This window comes from Meriones unguiculatus, chromosome 10, assembly GCF_030254825.1.
Source record: "Meriones unguiculatus strain TT.TT164.6M chromosome 10, Bangor_MerUng_6.1, whole genome shotgun sequence".
NCBI classification, from domain to species: domain Eukaryota; kingdom Metazoa; phylum Chordata; class Mammalia; order Rodentia; family Muridae; genus Meriones; species Meriones unguiculatus.
Genome location: NC_083358.1, coordinates 13,450,436 through 13,470,218, shown reverse-complemented (window position 1 = coordinate 13,470,218; position 19,783 = coordinate 13,450,436). Strand labels below are relative to the sequence as shown.

At 43.3% G+C, this 19,783-nt stretch overlaps 1 protein-coding gene across 7 annotated transcripts in view; it reads left to right on the top strand.

The window, feature by feature from the left end:
* Positions 1–19,783, top strand: part of Wwox (WW domain containing oxidoreductase) — a 906,316-nt gene that overhangs the window by 156,479 nt on the left and 730,054 nt on the right. The window contains exon 6 of one of the 7 annotated variants that reach the window (XM_060391920.1): positions 11,716–11,958. The exons of the other annotated variants lie outside the window; for them this stretch is intronic. Coding sequence (XP_060247903.1) covers positions 11,716–11,733 — 18 coding nt within the window. The 3' untranslated portion in view covers positions 11,734–11,958. Of the gene's footprint in view, positions 1–11,715; positions 11,959–19,783 lie in introns of those variants that run through there. 7 annotated transcript variants of the gene reach the window in all.

Below are 19,783 nucleotides of genomic sequence, written 5' to 3'. Positions count from 1 at the left end.
CGTCTGCCAGGGAAGGGGCTGTCATGGGAGCAGTCCCTGGGGAATAGGGTGAGGTGGCAGGTAGAGGCACTTACTCATGATTTATTAATAGCGTGTGTTCTCTGCTCGGAGAAAGGGTCTGGGGGTGAGGAGGCGCTGCAGTGTGCTCATCTTCACCCTGAAGCTCCTCTCAAACGATTCCTCCATGCAAAAGGAACCAAGCATGCATGAGAACACTTTCTAGTCAGGCTTCGCACCCACAAATTCCGCAGTAACCTCCCTAGGCCCCAGCACAGGTGTGCAAGCTGACATCCGGTGTTTCCTCCTGTCTTTGGCCTCCTTGCACTCTCTCTCTCTGCGGTCCGACCTGCTTCCTCTCACACTGATCCTCAAGTAAGTTTTGTTCAGTGAAACTCGAGGCTCCCTGGGATGCCGCACTAACATCTTCCTGTTGTAACTGAGTAAATATATTATACACGGCTGGGTAGGCGGTTTCCTTGCTGTCTGCGCTGCTACAGTCTCAGAATAGATACCGTCTTCTTTAACACACACACAATAGTTAGGGCATTTATTCCTGGTTTTTCCGTATCGCAGTTACCTGGACATTTTTGACGCACTTTTTATGATGCTGAAAAATTAAAAAAAAAAGAAAGAAAGAAAGAAAAGCCCCTTTCCCTCCCCAAACAATGGTTACACAGTGACAACAGTGGGCTGAGCTAAATTCAGCCACGTCAAGGAAGTGCAATAAAAGGAGATGGATTGTTCTCCAAGCTTCACTTTATTGGATATTGTAATTGACATATAGTTGTCATTTATAATCATCTGTCCATTCCTGTGAGTTGGGAGCAGTAAAGTTAATTGTGGCGGCTCATTTGCATTAATCTCACCTCTGAAGGGTACAGTAACCCATTAATATCACGTCATGATGAATTATCACAAATAACATTGAGCATATTGATTAATGATCTCTGAGATTTGTATCTCGTTAAAACATTTTGTTAGCTCTTTAAACTTTTAAGCCAATAACCCTTGTGTGTAGGAGGAGTTTGGGGATCATCAGAGGTGTGCTGGGCATGGGGAGGGGGGGTTGTATGTTCTAGGGTCACTGGTTTATGGAGTCAGCTGACCCACTTTGCTTTGATTATTTTATTTTCCTTGCTTTTACTCGCCAGGGACTTTTTTTTCAGGATAACTTCCTTCCACATTCCCATGGTTGCTGGTTTCTTTAGAACCGTATCGTCTTTGATTATAAAGTGGCTCTTATTGTTAAAAGATTATAATAAGATTTTATTTTATTATTATTTGGGATGTATGTGTGTCTTTCGTACATGTTCAATTGAGTGTGCTCATGTGGGGGCATACATGTAGATGCCAGAGGTTGACATCAGGTGTCCTTGTCAATCTTTCTCCACCCTGTTTATTTTTTGTTTTTTAATTTTTTTTTTTTTTGAGACAGGGTCTTTCATGATCCAGGACTCATTTATTTTGCTGGACTAGCTGGATCCTTGAAGCACTTTTTATGACACTGAAAAAAGAAAAGCCCTAAGGATTCTCCTGTTGTCCATCCTTTCCTACTCTCCACTCTGGGATTATAGAGACATGCCACCCTAGCTGGTTGGTGCCAGGTCCACCCGCTCTCCACGCTGGGACTGCAGACGTGTGCCACCTTACGTGGCTTTGTGCCGGGTCCGAACTCAGGGTCTCACGCCTCTGTGGCAGGCAGTTTACCCAGGTGCCGTTTCTGTAGCTTAGTAAGTTTTTTTGAAAATCTTCCACGCTGTGCCTTAGACATTGGCTTTTACTTCTCTTAGCCACTGGATATGCCTGCTACCTTAAAGTTCACCGTTTTCTTGTTCTGTAACAGTATTTCCAAATGCCAGTGTTTCCCACACTGTATGGGATGCGTGGCTTGGGTGAAAACTGTGATTTTTAAATACTGCTTGCTGAGCCATGTCCTCTAAAGTGCCTGGGCACCCAGAGACTATAGGAAATTCAACGTTTCATGTCTCAACCAAACAGTTGTCAGCCAACACAAAGAGCAGCAAAGAATTCACATAGGCCACATATATACCTTTATGCATTAATAAAATAGTAATGAATTCTCCTTAAAAAACCATTTGCAGGGCTTGGGAGGTAGATCAGAAGGTGACATGTTTGCCGTGCAAGCATCAAGACCTGAGCTCGAGACATGGAACTCACATAAAAAGTTCTGGGCGAGAGCTGGCTTGTGCCTGTAGTTCCAGAGCCTGGAAGCAGGAAGTGAAGGGTCCCTGGGGCTCAGGGCTCAGCCAGTCTAGCCTCGCTGGTTAAGTTCCGGGCCAGGAAGAAATCCTGAATTAACAGATGTGTGTGGAGTCCTGAGTATGACACCTGAGATTGTCCCTCGCCTCACCATACATGAATACACATGTGTACTTGCATGCATGTACACATTTGTAGGACAACGAAAGAAAAGCCCTTCACACGATGTTCTGGTAAAAGTTTAAATGAGGGAGTCACTGTAGAGAAAGGCCGGCCTGTAACTTGAATTACTAAGCTTTGATCTAATGTTTTTTTTTCTTCGTTGGTTACAAAAGTGATACAGTCCTCAGTCTTACAAATATATTTATCTCTGTTAAAATTAATATTTGGTTTATTTTCTCAAGGCAGTATTTGTTGGACTCTTAAATCCAGCCTCCTGTGCTTACTCTTTAAAAAAAAAAAATGTAAAACTGGGGCCCTCCTGGGCAGAGGATGCTGGAAAGACAGGGCCCCAAATGTCTGCCCCGGTCGGGTGTTCAGCCCAAAGGGGGTAGGTTTGGAAAAAAACAGAGGAGCACTGCTCCAGCTTGTCTATAGACTTCCAGCCGGGGGCCCTTTGCTCCTCCATGAGGGAGGGACTGTGACCTCAGTGCATAGTTAACAGTCACTCTTTGACGTGGGTCTGACCGTCCAGTTCACAGCCTAACTACCACGGAGAAAGGGTTCCATTCAAGCTGTGTTTGTACCTTGCATTCGTGGGTGAGGACGGTGCTAACACACTGCAGGACACCTGTTTTTATGGATCAGTCCTAAAACCATAATGGGTCCATATGTGCAACAGTCTCCGGGCCTAACTAGCTGAGGACGGAGCCCACTGCTTACCTTAGGAGCCCGTTTCATCGCCGTCTTTGTCAGGGCTGTCCTGTTCCTCACCCACTGAGTATTTAATATCTGTGTTTTCAAATCAAAGAACAAGCTTTTTGTCTCCCAGGATAGTACCTTGTAAAGCCAACCTCTTTATTACTTCACCAGTTTAGGGCTTTATTATTTGCGATCTGAAGCCTGCTAGTGAATTATGCATGTCAGAGCTCCTAATACCATCTCATCCCACTCTTCCTCCACCTTTGGGGGTTCCAAAACTCCCCCCAAACCAAAAAAAAAAAAAAAAAAACAAAAAACAAACCATCGTGGACAGCTTGATGTGGGCTCCTTTCCAGTCACAGTATATCCTTATTCGTTTTAAAAAATCTGCTAACGGAAATATTTCCATTCCTCTCATTAATCAATTGAGATTTTCATTCCCTTGTTTTGTAAAAGCTGTTACAATAAATACTTTTTTTTTTTCACAAGGCGAAAATCCAAGAGATGGATGCAGCCAGCGTAATTAATTGCACCCGGTTACAGGAGATCAGCAAGTTTGTGAGATTCACATGCTGCTGTGCCATATGGTTGCCCAGTAGGCGAAAAATTTGATTAATGTTTTGAAGTAGATTTTTTTCAGCAAATATTACAGCCCCAGATGAGGTGTTTTCCCCCTCCTTTTACTTTCTAGTATTGTTAGACTTAGTGGAAGGAACCGGTCCTCTGATTTAAAAGCTTAATAACGTTGTGATTCACAGAAACCTTAACAGGCAATCAAAACGACAGTCCTCCTGTCTCTTGTGAATACAGAAAAATAGTCCATTATGTCTTTGTTGGTAATTAAGTAAAATGTGAGTGTTGCCTCCTAGAACTTGATTCCCCTCCAAATGAAATAATACATGCATTTCTGGCGTGATTTATAAGCAGCGTATTTGCACGGACTTTTAAAACTAGAAGCAAACAACAAGGAGATAATAAAATAAAAATAAAAATAGACCATGGAACAACTCTGCCAGGGAGACTGTCCTGCTATTATCAGGTATTTTCAAGGAAAGATGAACGTACCTGAAGCCTGCTGCCACAAAGTACATTACTCTCATAAGCGCTTCTGTTTTTATTTATTTTTATTATGTTTGAAGCTAGGAAATCTACGCGTCCCGCTGCTGGTCTTTGTCATGCCAGGTTCCCGAACTTCTGTCACTTCCATGTGGGGTCATGGCTTGACTTTTCTCTCCTGCGAGAGAACAAGGATCAACCCTTTGATAATGTAATAGGACAAGATGTGGCCGGCCTGACCTTGGCATCCATTCAAAAAAAGAAAAGAAACAAAAGCATGGAATTTTAAAACCACGTGGGAATAGCCAGGGGCTCTCTAAGGAAAATAAAACATGTCTCCACTGGAGAATGAGATTTGATGCCACAGACTTTTTTTTTTTTTTTTTTTTTTTTATGGAGTTGTTAAAGTTTGTCTCATCAAGGTTTTTCCGTTGTTTTTTGAAACAGTGTCTTACTATGCAGGCCCAGCTGACTTGAACTCACAGCAATCCTCCTGTGTTAGCCTGCAGAGTGCTGCGGTTAAGCACTGACTGCTGAGCTGCCATTCAGCCTGAAGTCCTTTGACAATGGAGTACTAGCGTCAGGGTTTGGAGCCTGAGCTCTATCCGGGTGTCAGCCTATTTCTGAGTCTTTTGAGTCAAGCAGTTTTCCTGTTCTGCAGCCACAAAGTACTGTAGCTTCTTCCGTCTGGAGTTTAGAGAGGCAGTTCCCAGAGAGCAGCAACCCTGAACCTGTGGGACGGAATAGTGATCTCTGTTGTTCCCCTCAGACGCCCTTTGAGTCTCCACTCACACGTCCATTTTCCATTTCATATCAGCAGTAATTGAAAGACTCTGTGCTCTCTCTCTCCCCATGCCTGGAAAGGCAGCGGAGCAGTCACCGGGGCAGGGACAGGGCCACTCACAAGCCCCACCCCTACCCCCGCTCTTGACTTGCCAAAGCAGATCTTCAAGCAAGAAGCTTGCTTTTCGTAATTAAAAAAAATAATAGTAATTTTATCGGACTAGGTGTTGGATCTGTTCTCAGAGTTTTAAAAAAGCAGTTAAGGTCAGTGGAGTTGCATTTACCTACAAATGTATGAAAAGAAGCATTTTAGTGATCAGTTTTACTGTGCCAGCTGGGAGGCATCAAGGGAGCCTGCTTTCCCTAAGTTTGAACCGTACTCTCCCTTTCTGCTGTGCCGCCCACCATAGGGAATTTTGGAAATATCTACAATAATCATCTCTCTAAGGCTTAACTAATTTCCCCCGGAGATACAGCTATTCTGAGTGACTATTTTAACCCTGCAATTTGACATATATATTATGCATCCTTTATAGCGATAGTACTTTCTTGCCCATTCTGTATGTTTTGTGTGGTCACCTCTAATTACTGCCTGGGTGTTGTTTTGTTTGTTTGTTTGTTTGTTTTCCTTTTTAATGAAAAAAGTAAACAGTTTTTAATTTTTATTTAATATGGCAGGTGAAACACGGACAATATATGATCGGTTGGCAGGAGACTGTGTTGAATTATTTATGAGTTTGCTTCCCCCCTCCCCCCCCCCAACAGCAGGTACATATAGGAAATTCATTACCAGGCCTGGGATGACTACTACAGGAGCTTTGACTAGAGTCACGCTTTCTGAGTAAGGGAAATGAAGGAAAAGTCCTAGCTTGATGTAGGCGGCTCTGGTTTTGTTGCTGATCATGCTTGTGACTTTTGCAGTTTGTGTGGAATGAGCCAGCCAAGCTACATACAGTGCATTTTTCTCTGCAAAGAGGAAGGTGTTCCGTACCCGTCTTTTGTTAGTATTGTGTTGCACCTGCTACATCACATGGTGATTTTTTTTTTTTTGGCCCCTTTATGTTGTAGAGGGTCTCAATATAATTGTAACACCTACCATTACTTTTGTCAGGTTTTACTTCCCTAGACGCAACCCTTTTAGAGTGAACTAATCCCCAGACTATCATTCCTCTTTATGTTTCCTTCCTCCTTTTATCTGAACTGACCGTTTGGAATCGTGCTGGATTAGATCCCATCGGTACACACTTACCGGCATTGGCTCATTTATATGTAAGTATCTATCTTTGAGGCAAGAGCTGGTGCAGTCTCCAAACTGGAGGTCAAATCCAGGCAAGTTTAGGAAAAAGTAAAATAAGCAAAATAATTATCATCTCAAGAGTTGGAGGAACAAAAAGGAAATTATCCTTGGGCGGGAGAAGGGGGTCCCCTGGATTTGAGGTTGTAGAATGTTGCCATGCAAAAGTAATGCCCATCAGGAAGGCTCTGCTTTTCTCACAAATTCTAAAGGAAGAGGAGGCGTGCCCGCAGCTGGCAGGGAGAGTCAGGACTCGGGGGCTGCAGCAGAGTGGAGGGGAAAGCTGCACTGTGCTGAGAGTCTATTCATGGCTTCGGACTCCTCTCATTGTTAAAGCTGAATGCAGGGGAGTTAATGCTTTTCCTGTTTTAATGGGTGTGTTTGGTGTGTGTGTGTGAGAGAGAGAGAGAGAAGAGAGGGAGAGAGAGAACACGATAGATACTTGTTTTTAAGATGCTAACTTGGCAAAAAGAAAACCTCAGCAAAGAAAGTAGGTTTTTGAGGACCCAGAGAAGGCACACCCTACCGCAGTTTAGTAAGCTGGAGCACGGAAGATGCTTTCACAGCAGGGCATCTGCACAGTTATTTCAGGGAGTTGCTACTGAGGAAAAGGAAGAAAAAGAGTGAGTCGACTGTGGCTCAGAAGGAAGGAACAGAGGCTTATTCGCTGGTGCTGAGAAACCGTCCTCTTTGGAGGTTTGTAGGAGTGCTTTTCCAAAGAAACAAGTTACTTGGTGATGAGCAAAGGTCAGGGGAAGAGGCCCAATTTTTACATGCAGATTGTAGTTCTAAAATGAAGCCTTTTGTTATTTCCTTAATAACATTACTTGACTACATTGACAGTGCAATGTCACAAACTTACTTTTTCTCATGCTAGCTAAAATCATGCGATACTTTTGACAAAGCCCTGAGTAAAATATTATGGGTTGTTCATAGAGAAAGATGATTTCTACTTGGCAGGTGTTCTAAAATTTTTTACCAGCCAGAGTGTGAGTCACTCCATCACAAATTTGAGAGAACTCAGTGACATTTCCAATCGTCACTTTATTTTTCTTTCCCCGAAGAATGAGGTCAGTTGTGTTTCATTTATAATCCCCAGGACGTCAGCTCATGGATTCACTGCAAGGTTATAAACGCTATTTTATTAAATTTGTAACAGGGAATCGCTGCACTGGCCCATTTATACATTTTCATTTCTCTGTATTTTTTTTTTCCTCCCTTGCGTGTGTTGTACTAACTGAAGAATCTCTCCAGCACATTCCTCTTGGGTGTCTACACCTGAGGTTTTCTCAGAGGCCCCCAGATTTGATCAAACAAAGCCCAGTTGGCCTGGTGGACCCCGAGTCCTCACAGAGCAGGCATGTCTATATCTATTCACGTGTTTATTTGTAATTAAAGGCCAGACCCTCCAGAATGCCTTTCTCATTAATCTGGAAACGCAGCTTCGTTTCCTGGCGAGTGATGTATGTCAGCGCGCTTTGTGCTGCCTGGGAGACCTGATTGTTTGCGCGGCACTGTGGCCCACGCGGCTTTACTGTAGAGCTCTCATCTCGGCCACTCTAACTCCTGTTGTTCGGTAAATCTGTCAAAAGGGTCTGAGGGCCCATATTTATAAAGAGCTCGCAGAGTGGTCAGTCTAAAAAGCTCCTTAGCGCAGTACTTTGAATTTTAAATTACGCACATAATTCAAAGGTAATGTAACTTGCCGTGTCGGACTTTAGTCCATTCCGTTAAATGGAGAAAAATGACTGACATGAAGAATGACTTATTGATTCTTGGTGGGAAAATGACTTCTGTAATATAGGAAGTATGGTAAAAGGAATAGCTTAATTATTTAGGGAGCACTTTTCAAAATATGCTTCTACAGCAACACAAATTGTATATATAGAAATCATATGATGAGTTTTTTTTTTCTTTTTAATTCTTTAGATGGGGGAAGTTAGGAGAATTTTTATGCTGTTTAGTTACGAAGGCAAGGTTTAATTTTTCCCAAACTCTTAAAGACTTTTAAAGCTACAAGGAACACTGAGAAGTTTCTAAGCCACAGAGAAGCTTCGGAACCACTGGAAAACACTACTAATTCTTTCAGCTTCAAACTTAGGCTTAGGCTTATGTTATGGGATGTGAGCCAGAAATTCATACTGTGTGTGTGTGTGTGTGTGTGTGTGTGTGTGTGTGTGTCTTTCTCTGTCTGTTTCTCTCCCTATCTCCCTTTCCCTGTCTCTGTCTGCGTGTCTCTGTCTCTGTTTCTGTCTCCCTCTGTCTCTGTTTCTTTCTCTGTGTCTCTGTCTCTCTCTGTGTCGCTGTCTGTCTTTGTCAGAACCTTTTTGCGTCCATGCATATCTTTTGCTTAAGGACCAGAGCCCAGTGTTATTTTGAGTGTACTTCGTAGTGTTAGCTTCCTTTCAGATAAACAGCATATTTGCGGTTAATTGGCTGAACATGCTCCATAATTATATTAGAACCTTAATGTGCCTGCACAGTTGCCCACCAAAGGCCACTCGCATGGACTAAGTTATGTTTCTGTCATTATAACAGAGATGGCTGGTGGCTGTCATTGTGTCAAGATAAGGAGCCTGGGACAAATACAGGGATTCCGTTTCCTTTCCACCTGAGAACTTTATAAGCTGACCATGAAAACTGCCTTCTGGTTTCAAACTGCGGCCTAATACTTCTTCTAATCTCCAGAAAGTATTGGTTTGGCTTTTCATCAAAGTTATGCAACTGATTTTTAACAACGACAAAGCAAAATTAGTGCTTTGTCAAGGTAGAAGTGAGTTTCCAGAGACAGTCACCAAAGAAATGTGCAAGAAAATAAGCCCAGACATTTGAATGTCAACAGCTAAGGGAGTAAGCCCCTCCCCTTTTCACCCCATACACAATGCCAGCGGGGTTGTGAGAAGAAGCCTCACAGTCCTGTCTGGATACTGATCAGCCAGCAGAAGGTACACTTTCCCCTCCAGAACAATTTAAAGCAGGTTCTGGGAACCCCTTTTTAAAATTTAAATTTAAATTTTTGGTATGGCCTGTAAGATGAAGATGACTTTTTTTTTTTTTTTTTTTTTCTGAAGCAGGCAGTCTGTCAGGCAGCTCAGGCTGGCCTCAGAAATCCCTGTGTAGCTGACGATGGCCTTGAACTCTTGATCCTGCCTCCTCTGTCTCCCTACTGACGGGATTACAGATGTCCGCCCCCAAGCCTGGTTGGTTTATGCGGAACTGGAGATCAAACCCAAGATTTCCTGTGTGCTAGGCAAGCACTTTACTAAGTTTATTCGCCAAGCCCTGCTTTTTTTTATTTTTTATTAATTTATGTTTTTCAATGGTTGAAAAAGAATTCAAAGCAGAAAACTATTTCATGTCACATGACAACCTGTGGTTTCACATTTGATTGCCTGGAAAGAAAGCGTGTTTGGAACACAGCACCGTTTGTCCATTTCTGTGTAGCTTAGCTAGCTGCTTTCAGACTGTCGTAGCAGAGGCCAGGAGCTGCAGCGCAGGCATTACGGCTTCCCAGGCTGAAAATGCTACCTGATCTTTTACATACAAAATTCACCACCCACAGATATAACCGATGCCCCTCAGTTTCTACCCATCTTCATGCTGATGATGGCGTGAAGATGCAGACTCTCCCTGCCTCAGTGCTTGGCCTATGGTGGGGGGATGTTGTTGAGTGTCTGGCTGGCTGGATGAATGAGTGAGTGAGTGAGTGAGTGAGTGAATGAATGAATGAATGAATGAATGGTGACACAAAAGCCGTAGGAATGGAGACATCTGTCATCTTATCTTTGGCTTAACAACTGAACATAGTTGTCATGAAATTGGAAATCTGTTTGCAAACATGTTTGGATTGATTTTTATGGTCTTTTAATGAACTCAATAAAAATGGTAACAACACAGCAATTTTAAGAAAATAACAGACCCAACTATTTTTTATCGTTAGGCTTGCAATCCCTGTTCCGCCCACACGCAGTATTTATGTGGTCCAAATAATTATCTTTGGACCTGGAATGCTTTAAATTAGGATTTACTTGAAAGATTATTATTTTTTTTTTTAAAGAACGGGGGAAAAAAAGAATCTCTTTCCAAATGTATTTACGTGATGGAGCCGTTCTGGCTCTTCTCAGAAAGGCAGGAAATTCCATGCAGTGTAAGTGCTGGCCTTGCCTTGAGGTATTTAGAGGCCCTTAGCATCACCAGACTGATTGGGGGAGGGGTCCGAGTTATAAAGTTAAATGGACATTCCATTAAAATGTTTTGTAAAGCATTCAAGGATGGGTTAGAGATGAGAATTCCAATTCCGAGTCTCCTTGCCAGTGATCTAGGCCAAAGGCAACCATTCTGTCAGAATACCGGGAAATTTCAGGGCCTGGTGGATAAGCCCACCCTTTGGTGGACACGCTCCAGCTGGGACCTGCTTCACCTCTTAGCTTCTCACTGACTCTCCTCTCCTCTCTCCATGCTGTCGGAATCAGACTCATGACACACATCCTTTCCATCTTGACCCGAATCCTGTGTGGCTCTGGAATGTACCCTCCCTTTTGGGCCACCCGTTAACCCAGCTGGGTAATAGTGACCTCTTGCCCACTTCCTAGCATCGTTGCCAAAAATGAAGAAGGGAGACATTTGTCCCTCTCCCTGCAAGCTGTGCAGTGGAGGTTGGGGCAGTGAGGGTTTGTCACCTTTGCTCTCACTCCTGGTACCTTTTGTTACTGAGTCCAAGGACCGCCCATGCAGAGGTCTAGAGCGATGGTCCTCTCTCCTGTGCCCTCTCCTCTGATAGCCTGGTCCAGGTTTTGTGTGACCCCACATTTCCTTCATCCGTTATTTCTTCCATCTAGTGGTTTGTAAGCTGCGCGACTCTGATGTGTCCTACAAGTAAGCAGGGGTGGGCAGTTGGCTATTCCTCCCTTTCCTGGATGGTAGAGAATTGCCAGCCTTTGTAACTTGGCTCTAGCCTGTTCCCCTCAGTTTTTATAGGACCCCCCCCTAGCCGTGCTCCTGCAGGACTTTCTGGTTTAGCCTGTTTTCTGTTGCTAATTAAGCCATACTGCAGACTGGGTAAATAATAATGAAAAGAAAGCTTATTTGGGTTTATGTTTCTAGTTTAGGATTGAGGAATGACATCAGACAGCGGTCTTTTTCTTTGCCAGTTTAGTTTCAAGGTGTCCTAGGGCCTCACAGAATTAAGAGTGAGGGAGCACCCCCTCTTATTATCCATCAAATATAAATATGAAATTAAATTTATGTAAATATAAATATTCAATGATGGGGACTCTACCCTGATGACTTATCTGATCATTACTCCTACCCAAATCCCTACTTTTATATATCAGTTGAGTGAACATTTCCCTTTCTTATTATCGCCTAGTGGGGATTGAACTCCAACATGAGCCCTGGAGGGGACAGACAAGCCCTAGCATTTTCCCAGCTCATAATTCAGAGCCCTCCTTGGGATCTAGCACTTCGTTTCCCACGTGTTGTTATCCCTCCATTTTTCTTAGCCTTCCCTCTGCTGCTGACTACCTGGAGGACCAGCTCCACTTCTCCTTGTACTTAAATGGAACCTTGAAGGACTCCACTGTACTGAGAACTGACCTTCAATAAGCTCCCGACCGCCTGTCCAGTTCAATCTCTGCTGGACCTGACTCAGCACCTCTAGCCCAGCCCAGGGTTGAGGTAGACACAGAAGCACCAATACATACATCCTGCCGGAAAGAATTTGCAGTTGGTGAGCTGGTGCAATGAAAAGGCCATGCCTCATAGTTTGCACCGGGCTGGATCCTTGGATCTCACCTATGTTCTTTTGACATTGGTGTGTGTGTGTGTGTGTGTATGTGTGTGTGTGTGTGTGTGTGTGTGTGTGTGTGTGTGTGTGTGTGTTATAGGTATACGTGTATGCGTTTGGGAAGGCATATATGTGTGCACATGTCTGAAGGCGACAGGTCAACCTCAGGTATCTTTCTAAATTTTTTTTCTACTTTGTTATGTGAGACAGGATTCTCCACCAGGACTCAACCAGTTTAGCTAGGGTGACTAGCCAGTGAGTCCCAAGGATCCAGCTGCTACCACCTTCCCAGTGTTGGGATAACAGCGGTGAGTAGCCGTGCCCAACTTTTTTATGTGGATTATAGGAATCAAATGCAGGTCCTGATGCTTGCACACACAGCAGACACTTTAATCTGGGCCATCCTTGGAGTCCCGACGTTCCCCTCTTTCTAATCTTATTGGTTTCCACTTATTCTGTAGGGCTTTGGTTTACTGTGTGTTTGAGTCCTTGCCACTAAGAATGTAAGAAAAATAAGTTACTTATTCATCTTATTCTTCTTAATGGAGAGTTATATTTTATACTGAGCAGTGAATTATAATGATTTCTTTGTGAATATGTCTCCCACTAGTTGGTGAGCTCCATAAAAAGATGGTGAAACCCAGCAATCCAGTATATATAATAATACTAGCAGAGTAACAATATTCTGCTATTAGAGGACTGTGTGATGCATCATTGTGGTTCCAAGGTGGGGCCAGAGTAAGGAAGACAGGAAGGAGAGAAGGAAATAAAGGAAGGAGAAAACTAAGTCTGTGTTTTTTATTACACAAATGAGTTACTAAATGAACAAACACAGAATAAAGAATGGATGAATGTATGGATGAGTTGCCAACAAGATATGCTCATGGAGACACGTAGCCTTCTCCTGAGGACCCACACAGGAAGGCTCAGCGATTGCAAGACGCCTTGCTTAGAGGTCTGGATTGTTCCTACCTATGTCATAAATGCTTTCATGTCTGCTGTCTTCAGGCCTAGAAGACTTTCAGGAGTGTGTTGTGATCTTGGCCTCCATCTGTCTTCAATGATGCCAGTTTTGGATCCTTGGATCTTGTATAGTTGAAAGCTTTGCAGTTCACATACATTAGAGCAGAAAACAAGGCTTAATCTGAGAAGATATGCACAAAACTGCAGCTTCTGCATGTTCTGCGTTGGGAGGAAGTGGGGGTCAATGACTTTAGAAGCAGGAAAAAGAACCCATGGAGGCTCCTTGGGGCCTCAGAAGACAGAGTATTGTTCTCCTTAACCCTGATGTCTGTGCATGGCATGTGTTCTCAAGACAGAGCATATGCCAGCATCTTATGAGGGTATTTTAGAAGGTACATCGCAGGACACTTCCCCAGAGCCTTTTATTTCAAGACTCCCAGTACGGGACCCAGTGCTGTGCCTTCTTAGATTGCCAGATGTGATGACGCTTGTCCGAGACCCACAGTGCACAAAAGGCTTTGCCAACTTCAGCTTGAGTATGCTGAGTCGGGGGTAAGAGCCCTGCTGTCCACAGTTCCCACTGGCCATCACTGTGGGAGAGTCCTATTTTCCGAGTATGAAAACCATCCAACTTAGTTTAGTAAAATGCTTTTGTTGTCATTGCCTTTGGGCTGCCTCTCTAGACTGAGAAAACCAAAAGTAAATTTCTTTTATTGGGATAATTTGTCGTCAATGTGAGTTCTGTATCCCATTTGGAGAACATGTAGAGCCCCCACTTTGAACTTATATTCTCAGCCTGTATTGTTTGATATTTCCCCCATAAATTGGATATACCTGCCCCAGATGTTGCTTTTGTGGTAATAATGCTTTTTTATATTAAAAACAATTCTGAAATGAAAATGTGACTTAGTCTTATTGTAATCTCCCCTTTGCCTTTCTGCATGGATCATTTGTTTGTGAACTGGTTATTTCAGGAAGGGCTCAAAGGTAATTTCATGGTTTATAGCATTTATATTGGTGCCTTTAATGAGCAAAACATATTGTTTTCTAATACATGAACCACAGAGTTCATATATGTATGTGTATATATATATATATACATATGTATATACATAATTTTCATTTCCTAATATTGCATGTATATCAAGTTCAAAACATTGAGAACAACCATGTAAAGACTTTATACTTCCATACACTGGGGAAATATAGAAGTTGTATAATGCAAAAATAAAATAAAATAAAAATCAACATTTGCAAGCTTATGAGATGGTTTTATTTTTAATGAATCCAAATGATAGCGAGAGCTGCTGTTGTGTTTGCGCCTCGTGCAGCAATTTATATCTACGAACACAGTAACATATGGCTTTGTTATTACTGAGTTTAGGGATTTATGTACCTAAAGCAGTTTTGAGAGTTCTGGGTCTCACTCGGGTTGCTGTACACAGCAACTCAATCCAATGAGCTAGAGGGGAGTTTCTCACTCTCAGATTGACAGGCTCTGACAAACACACTTCTTTTGGGGGGGGGGTCGTGTTTATGAAACTCTACAACTTTCCTGCAGACCAGTTAACGGCAGTCTTTCTTATTATGTTGGCAGAAGGCTGGATTAGTAACTTTTTTTTTTCCTCAATAAAGATAAGTTCTTGATTGGGGTGGGGGGAGACACCAGCTTCTCCTTCCAGCTCTGCAGTGAGGTGGCCTCCAGCCCCTGGGGTTCTGGGGATTCACTGACACCCACAGACTCCCAATCACAAGATGTCCTCCTCCAGGTCCTGGCTGTGTTTGTTTTAGAGCTCCTGCATGGAGCGTGCAGCTGTGTAAACCCAGGAATGGTTTCTGCCCAGCTTTGATCTTCTCATGGATCAACAGTTGCCCTCAGTCGCTGAACCCTGTTTCATGGCCCCATATTTCTTGGATTTTTCCATTTTCTGCTAATTATGACTCCGCATAGGGAACCTGCCAGCAGTAGCCCCCATGACTTTGGGTAGATAATTTGGAAAAAATGTTGTAAGTCTGTCAGTTTGAAACCATATTAAGGAGTGATTTCCATCCAGCATCCCAAAAATATGTCTTTTAGTTTTCTCTTTAGAGATAGTACAAAGATTTAAGTAGATGGCTGGAGTCTGACCAACGTGTACACACTGGTGACTGAATATGTGGGGTTTTCTTCTGTTTTTCTTTTCTTTTTTCATTTTTCCAGACAGGGTTTCTCTAGTCACTCTGTAGACCAGGCTGGCTTTGTTGAACTCACAAAGATCTACCGGTCTCTGCCTCCCGAGTTCTAGAATTAAAGGCATGGGCCACCACCACCTGGCCTGTTTTTTTTTTTTTTTAACCAATGCAATGTATCTTTTTTTTTTTTTTTATCATGGCTCCTAGGAGGCTCAGTCCTTCTACCAAAAATTGCTGGTTCTACTGTGGACACCATCTGAAAGCTTATTTTTTTTTTCATCACGGTGTCTGTAGAGACCTGCATAGCAAAAGTACAAAAATCATAAAATCATAATGCTTATTCTTACAGCCCAGTAGAAAGCTAAACCTGATGCTTAGAAAGGCCCAGAGATCATACAAAGAAGACCACATCTTTCCATGTGGCTGGTCATGAGTGGCTTATGGAACTGTCCTGTAATGCCAGCAGAATCTAGAGATAGCAATGGGAAGTATTTCGCCAGAAAGGATGGTGTGGAAAACTACATGTGTAGATGGGACCTCAGAAGTACAGGCTCAGGCAGATCTGGGTTTGCTTTCTGGCTCTGCCCCTTGCTGTTTGCATGATCTGGACAGTTTGCTCCAGCCTCAGGGGCCTTGGCTTGCTCACTTAGAAAAATAGAAGTAATACTAATATCTGCCTTGGAGTCTGTTAGGACCAAGTGAAAAAATACATATAAATTGCTGAACACTGTCCTCAGGACAGGTAAGTGTCAGGAAACGTTTGCTTCTGTCATTGTTACATTGTGTGCGAGCATGTGTGCGTGTGTGTGTGTGTGCGTGTGTGTGCGTGTGTGTGTGTGTGTGTGTGTGTGTGTGTTGTATGCTAGTGTGTGCACATGTGTGGGGCTGGGGTAGGCACATCTGTGCATGTGTATAGTCTGGGTTCCTCAGCTATCACTCTTCACCTTAGTTTTTGAAGCAGTTATCTCTCTTCTAGACCCTAGATCCTGTCTCTGCCCCACCCTCCAAAGCTGGAGTTACAAAGCTTTACCCACTGACTCATCTCCGCACCCCCTCTCCACCTTTCCTTTTATTAGTGTGACAGCATAAAAATTGAGCTGAGTTTTTGCCAGAATTCTGGTTTAACGGGAACCTAAGAGCACTTGCGAGGGGGCTCTATGATTTGTCCAGATCTAGGGATCGCAGCCTGTCTCGCCTAGGTCAGAAGAGCACAGCATCTGGAGTGACTCTCAGAAAGGTGCTTGGCTGGGGAACATCGAACACAAGGCTGCGTCTATGAGTGTTACAGTGTGCTCCCTCACACCCACCAAAGGCTGTACCATGTAGTGCATTTGTAGGTGAGAGACACTTCAGTGTTTTCCAGTCCCAGGGGTAGGACGACATCTGACCCACAGAACCTGTGGCATACAGACATTCTGTACTGACGATATTTAGGAACTCCTGCTTATCTAGATTTATCAGTAAAACAGCCAAGAAGAATGAATAGTTGGACCCTAAAATACAAACTGCCATCTCCTAGTTTCACCCATATCTGCTGTTCGTTGTCACACTGGCCGTCAGGTTGGAGATATGGGGAAGTAGGGCAGGAACTCTCTCATTAGAGAGAGTTAAAGCCTGGGGTTATGGGCCACGCCCAATGGCCCCCTATGAGGAAAATGTGTAGCAATGTAGATTTCTGTGGTACTTATAGAAGAATTGCTTAAAATGGAACTGAGGAGAAATTAACAGATTTATTACTCTTTCACAGTACTCTTTCTTTTTCATTGATTTATTTTTATTTCATACCTATGAATATTATGTACCATGTGCATATGCAGAGCCCAAGGAGGTTGTAAAAGGTGTTGGGTCCCCTGGAGCTTGTATTACAGATAGTTGCGAGCTGTAATGTGGGTGTTGGGAATCAAACTCAATTTCTCTGGAAGAGCAACAGTTGCTCTTGAACGCTGGGCCATCTCTCGAGCCCTCCTCATGGTGATCTTAAAGAATGATCCGCTTTCTTTTCTCTTTTAGAAGTAGATTTATCGTCTTCTTCAAAGTATCCACATTTAGATATAATTTTCCAGATAGTAGCCCCCACCCTCGCTCTCTCTGCTTCCTCCCTTTCCTTCTGACATCTCTAAGTAGTTCGTCATACAGTGGCATTACTAATGGCCTGACTTTTTCAGGAAATGATTCATTACTTTATAATTTCAATTCAGTAACCAGTTCCAGCTAAGCAATAAATTTAAATCCTTTACTATCAAGATAACATTTTTTTCCTCCCGTCACCGAAGTATAACGATTGAAAACCATCTCTAGAAGCTGGCCCTGTTGGAGTCTGTGCTTATAGATTTGTCTTTCATTCCAGCACACACCTTGTCCATTATCACTGCCAATCTCACAGACTCTCCCTTATCAGTGTACACGGGCAGATAACACAGGCACACAGCTTCGTGGTAGTCCTTTGCAGAGCCGTCCAAGAATTTGTTTAAGTAGTTCCTGCTGGTGTTCTGTTGGATGTGTCCATTGTTCCACGGTTACAAGCAATGCCAGCATGGGCAGTTTTCTCCTTATTTCAGGTCAGCCGTGTATCATCAGCAGCTGAAGGGCCAGTGGGAATGGGGTCAACAGATCAGTTTCTTAGAAGTGGGCTCAAAGGATTTTGATGGATATCCCGAGTCTCTTTCTACTGAGGTAGAGCCAGTGCTCATGCCTACCAATACTGAAAAAGCCCTGTTTTCTTAACTTCCATTTTCCTTGCTCGCTGTCTGCCCTCCCCTGTTGTTTGTATCCCCCTTCCCTCTTTCCTTTTCTGACAAGATGTCCCTTGTCAGTTTAAACATACAGATAACTTAGCAACTCTGGGCAGTGAGGACCAGCTGCTCACCCCACCCAGTTGGGACTCGGAATTCTTGTGCCTTAGTGGATTCTCAGGTCCTTTTGACTTCCAGGTTGATCTCTTTTACAAGGTTTGTAGTCTGTTTCTAAGCGTCTGCTGATTTGTAGGTCCCTTCTCTGTGGAGGTAAAGTTGTCCTATGGCAAGCAGGACCCTCCAGCTCTGACAGTGAGCCTGGGTGACCAGGGAGATGCTTTTAATAGAAATGAGAGGTGAACTGGCATCTTCTAGCTCCCTTTTACAACAAGGAACAAAAAAGTCCCCAGGTGACTTCTGGGGACATTTGGAAAGGAAACAAACATGCAAGAAAAAGCTACGAACAGCACAGGAAATGATCCTGGCCTTCTGGCAACTTAGGGATATTTCAGAATTCCCCACTAAGTTCTAAAAATAAAATAAAATAAAATCAAGTTTCCTGAACTAGTTCAAAGCCACCAGCCCGTCCAGGTACCATCTAAGTGTGTGTACACTGTGTTCTTGGATCTGAAAAAGAGGAGCTATTGTACCTTTTGACCATTTTTTTTTCTCTTTTCGTTTTACTCTTTTATTTTAAGGATGGAAAGCCCTATCTTGTTTTCAGTAATGCTCCAAAGGCAGAATAATGGCACCCACCCACCACTTGGGTGTCCGTACAGCACTGTGGGTAATGCACAGCCCACATTAAACAATCCCTGCTTGAGGGTTGATGGTTCAAGTTAGTTTGAAATGAGAAATTGCCAGTGACCTAAAACCCATCATTATTAACCTTGTGGCACAATATTGCCGTAACCAGTAGCCAACTCTCATTTTTTTAATTTTCTTTTTTCTTTGGTTGGATGAAAGGCTCATTGATAGAAGTTGGCTCAAGCCTTTTTGTTTAAGTTAAGTGGTCAGACCACCAAGAAGACTTGCCTCCGTTGATTGGGAACAGGTCCCATCGCAGATGTCCCTCACATGGGCCCTCCATTGTGGCTTCCACACCCACAATTGGTTCGAGCTGTGTTTATATATAGACTGTAAAGCATCTATGTGTTACCATTTAACTCTTCAAAAGTAATTCTCTTCTAGAAATTCATATTTGTGTTGCTTAAGAGCATTTATGATTAATAAAAAGCTTATTTATTTTTTCTTCTTTCTTCTAAAAATAGGGTAAGTGACAAAAGAGAAAACTTGAGCGAGGAAGGATTTGGGGAAGTGTGTTGTGGGATAATAATACCCATGAAGCCCCTGGGTATTTTACAGTAGAAGATGCTGGCAGGGTGAATCCAGTTCGTTCCAGAAGTGGTTTCATAGGTTGTTATGTTGGCTAGTAGGGAGGTTGGAGTTCTCATGAAGCTTTGCTTTCCCATGCGGTGGTAACTGTTTCAGAATCCTGTCTGTGGCATCCACAGAGGTCCCCTGAGTTACACAAGAGTTCATTTTGGCACCCTTCCCAAGGACGGCTCCCCGTATGGCTTCAGCTATTTGCTCTGTTTGTTATGCTATTCCAGTATGCTGGACTTGCTTCAGTCTGTGGCCAGAAGGGGACATTCTTAGTCCACATCAAAGCATTGAGAAATTGTCTTTCCTCAGTTCCCAGTAAGCCCTGTTTCTTCCCACATATCATCTTAAGCCCCAGCTCCTGCCCGCAATTCCCACCACACTCTGCCCACAATTCCCACCCTACTTCTCATAGGTCCCAGCGTACCTCATCTCTTCCCGAAATCCTGCATGTCTCCTCTTTCCCACAATCCTCAGGGACCCCCACTTGTGTGGTATGTTTGTGACTAGCCCATGTCCCGTGTGCTTCCAGCT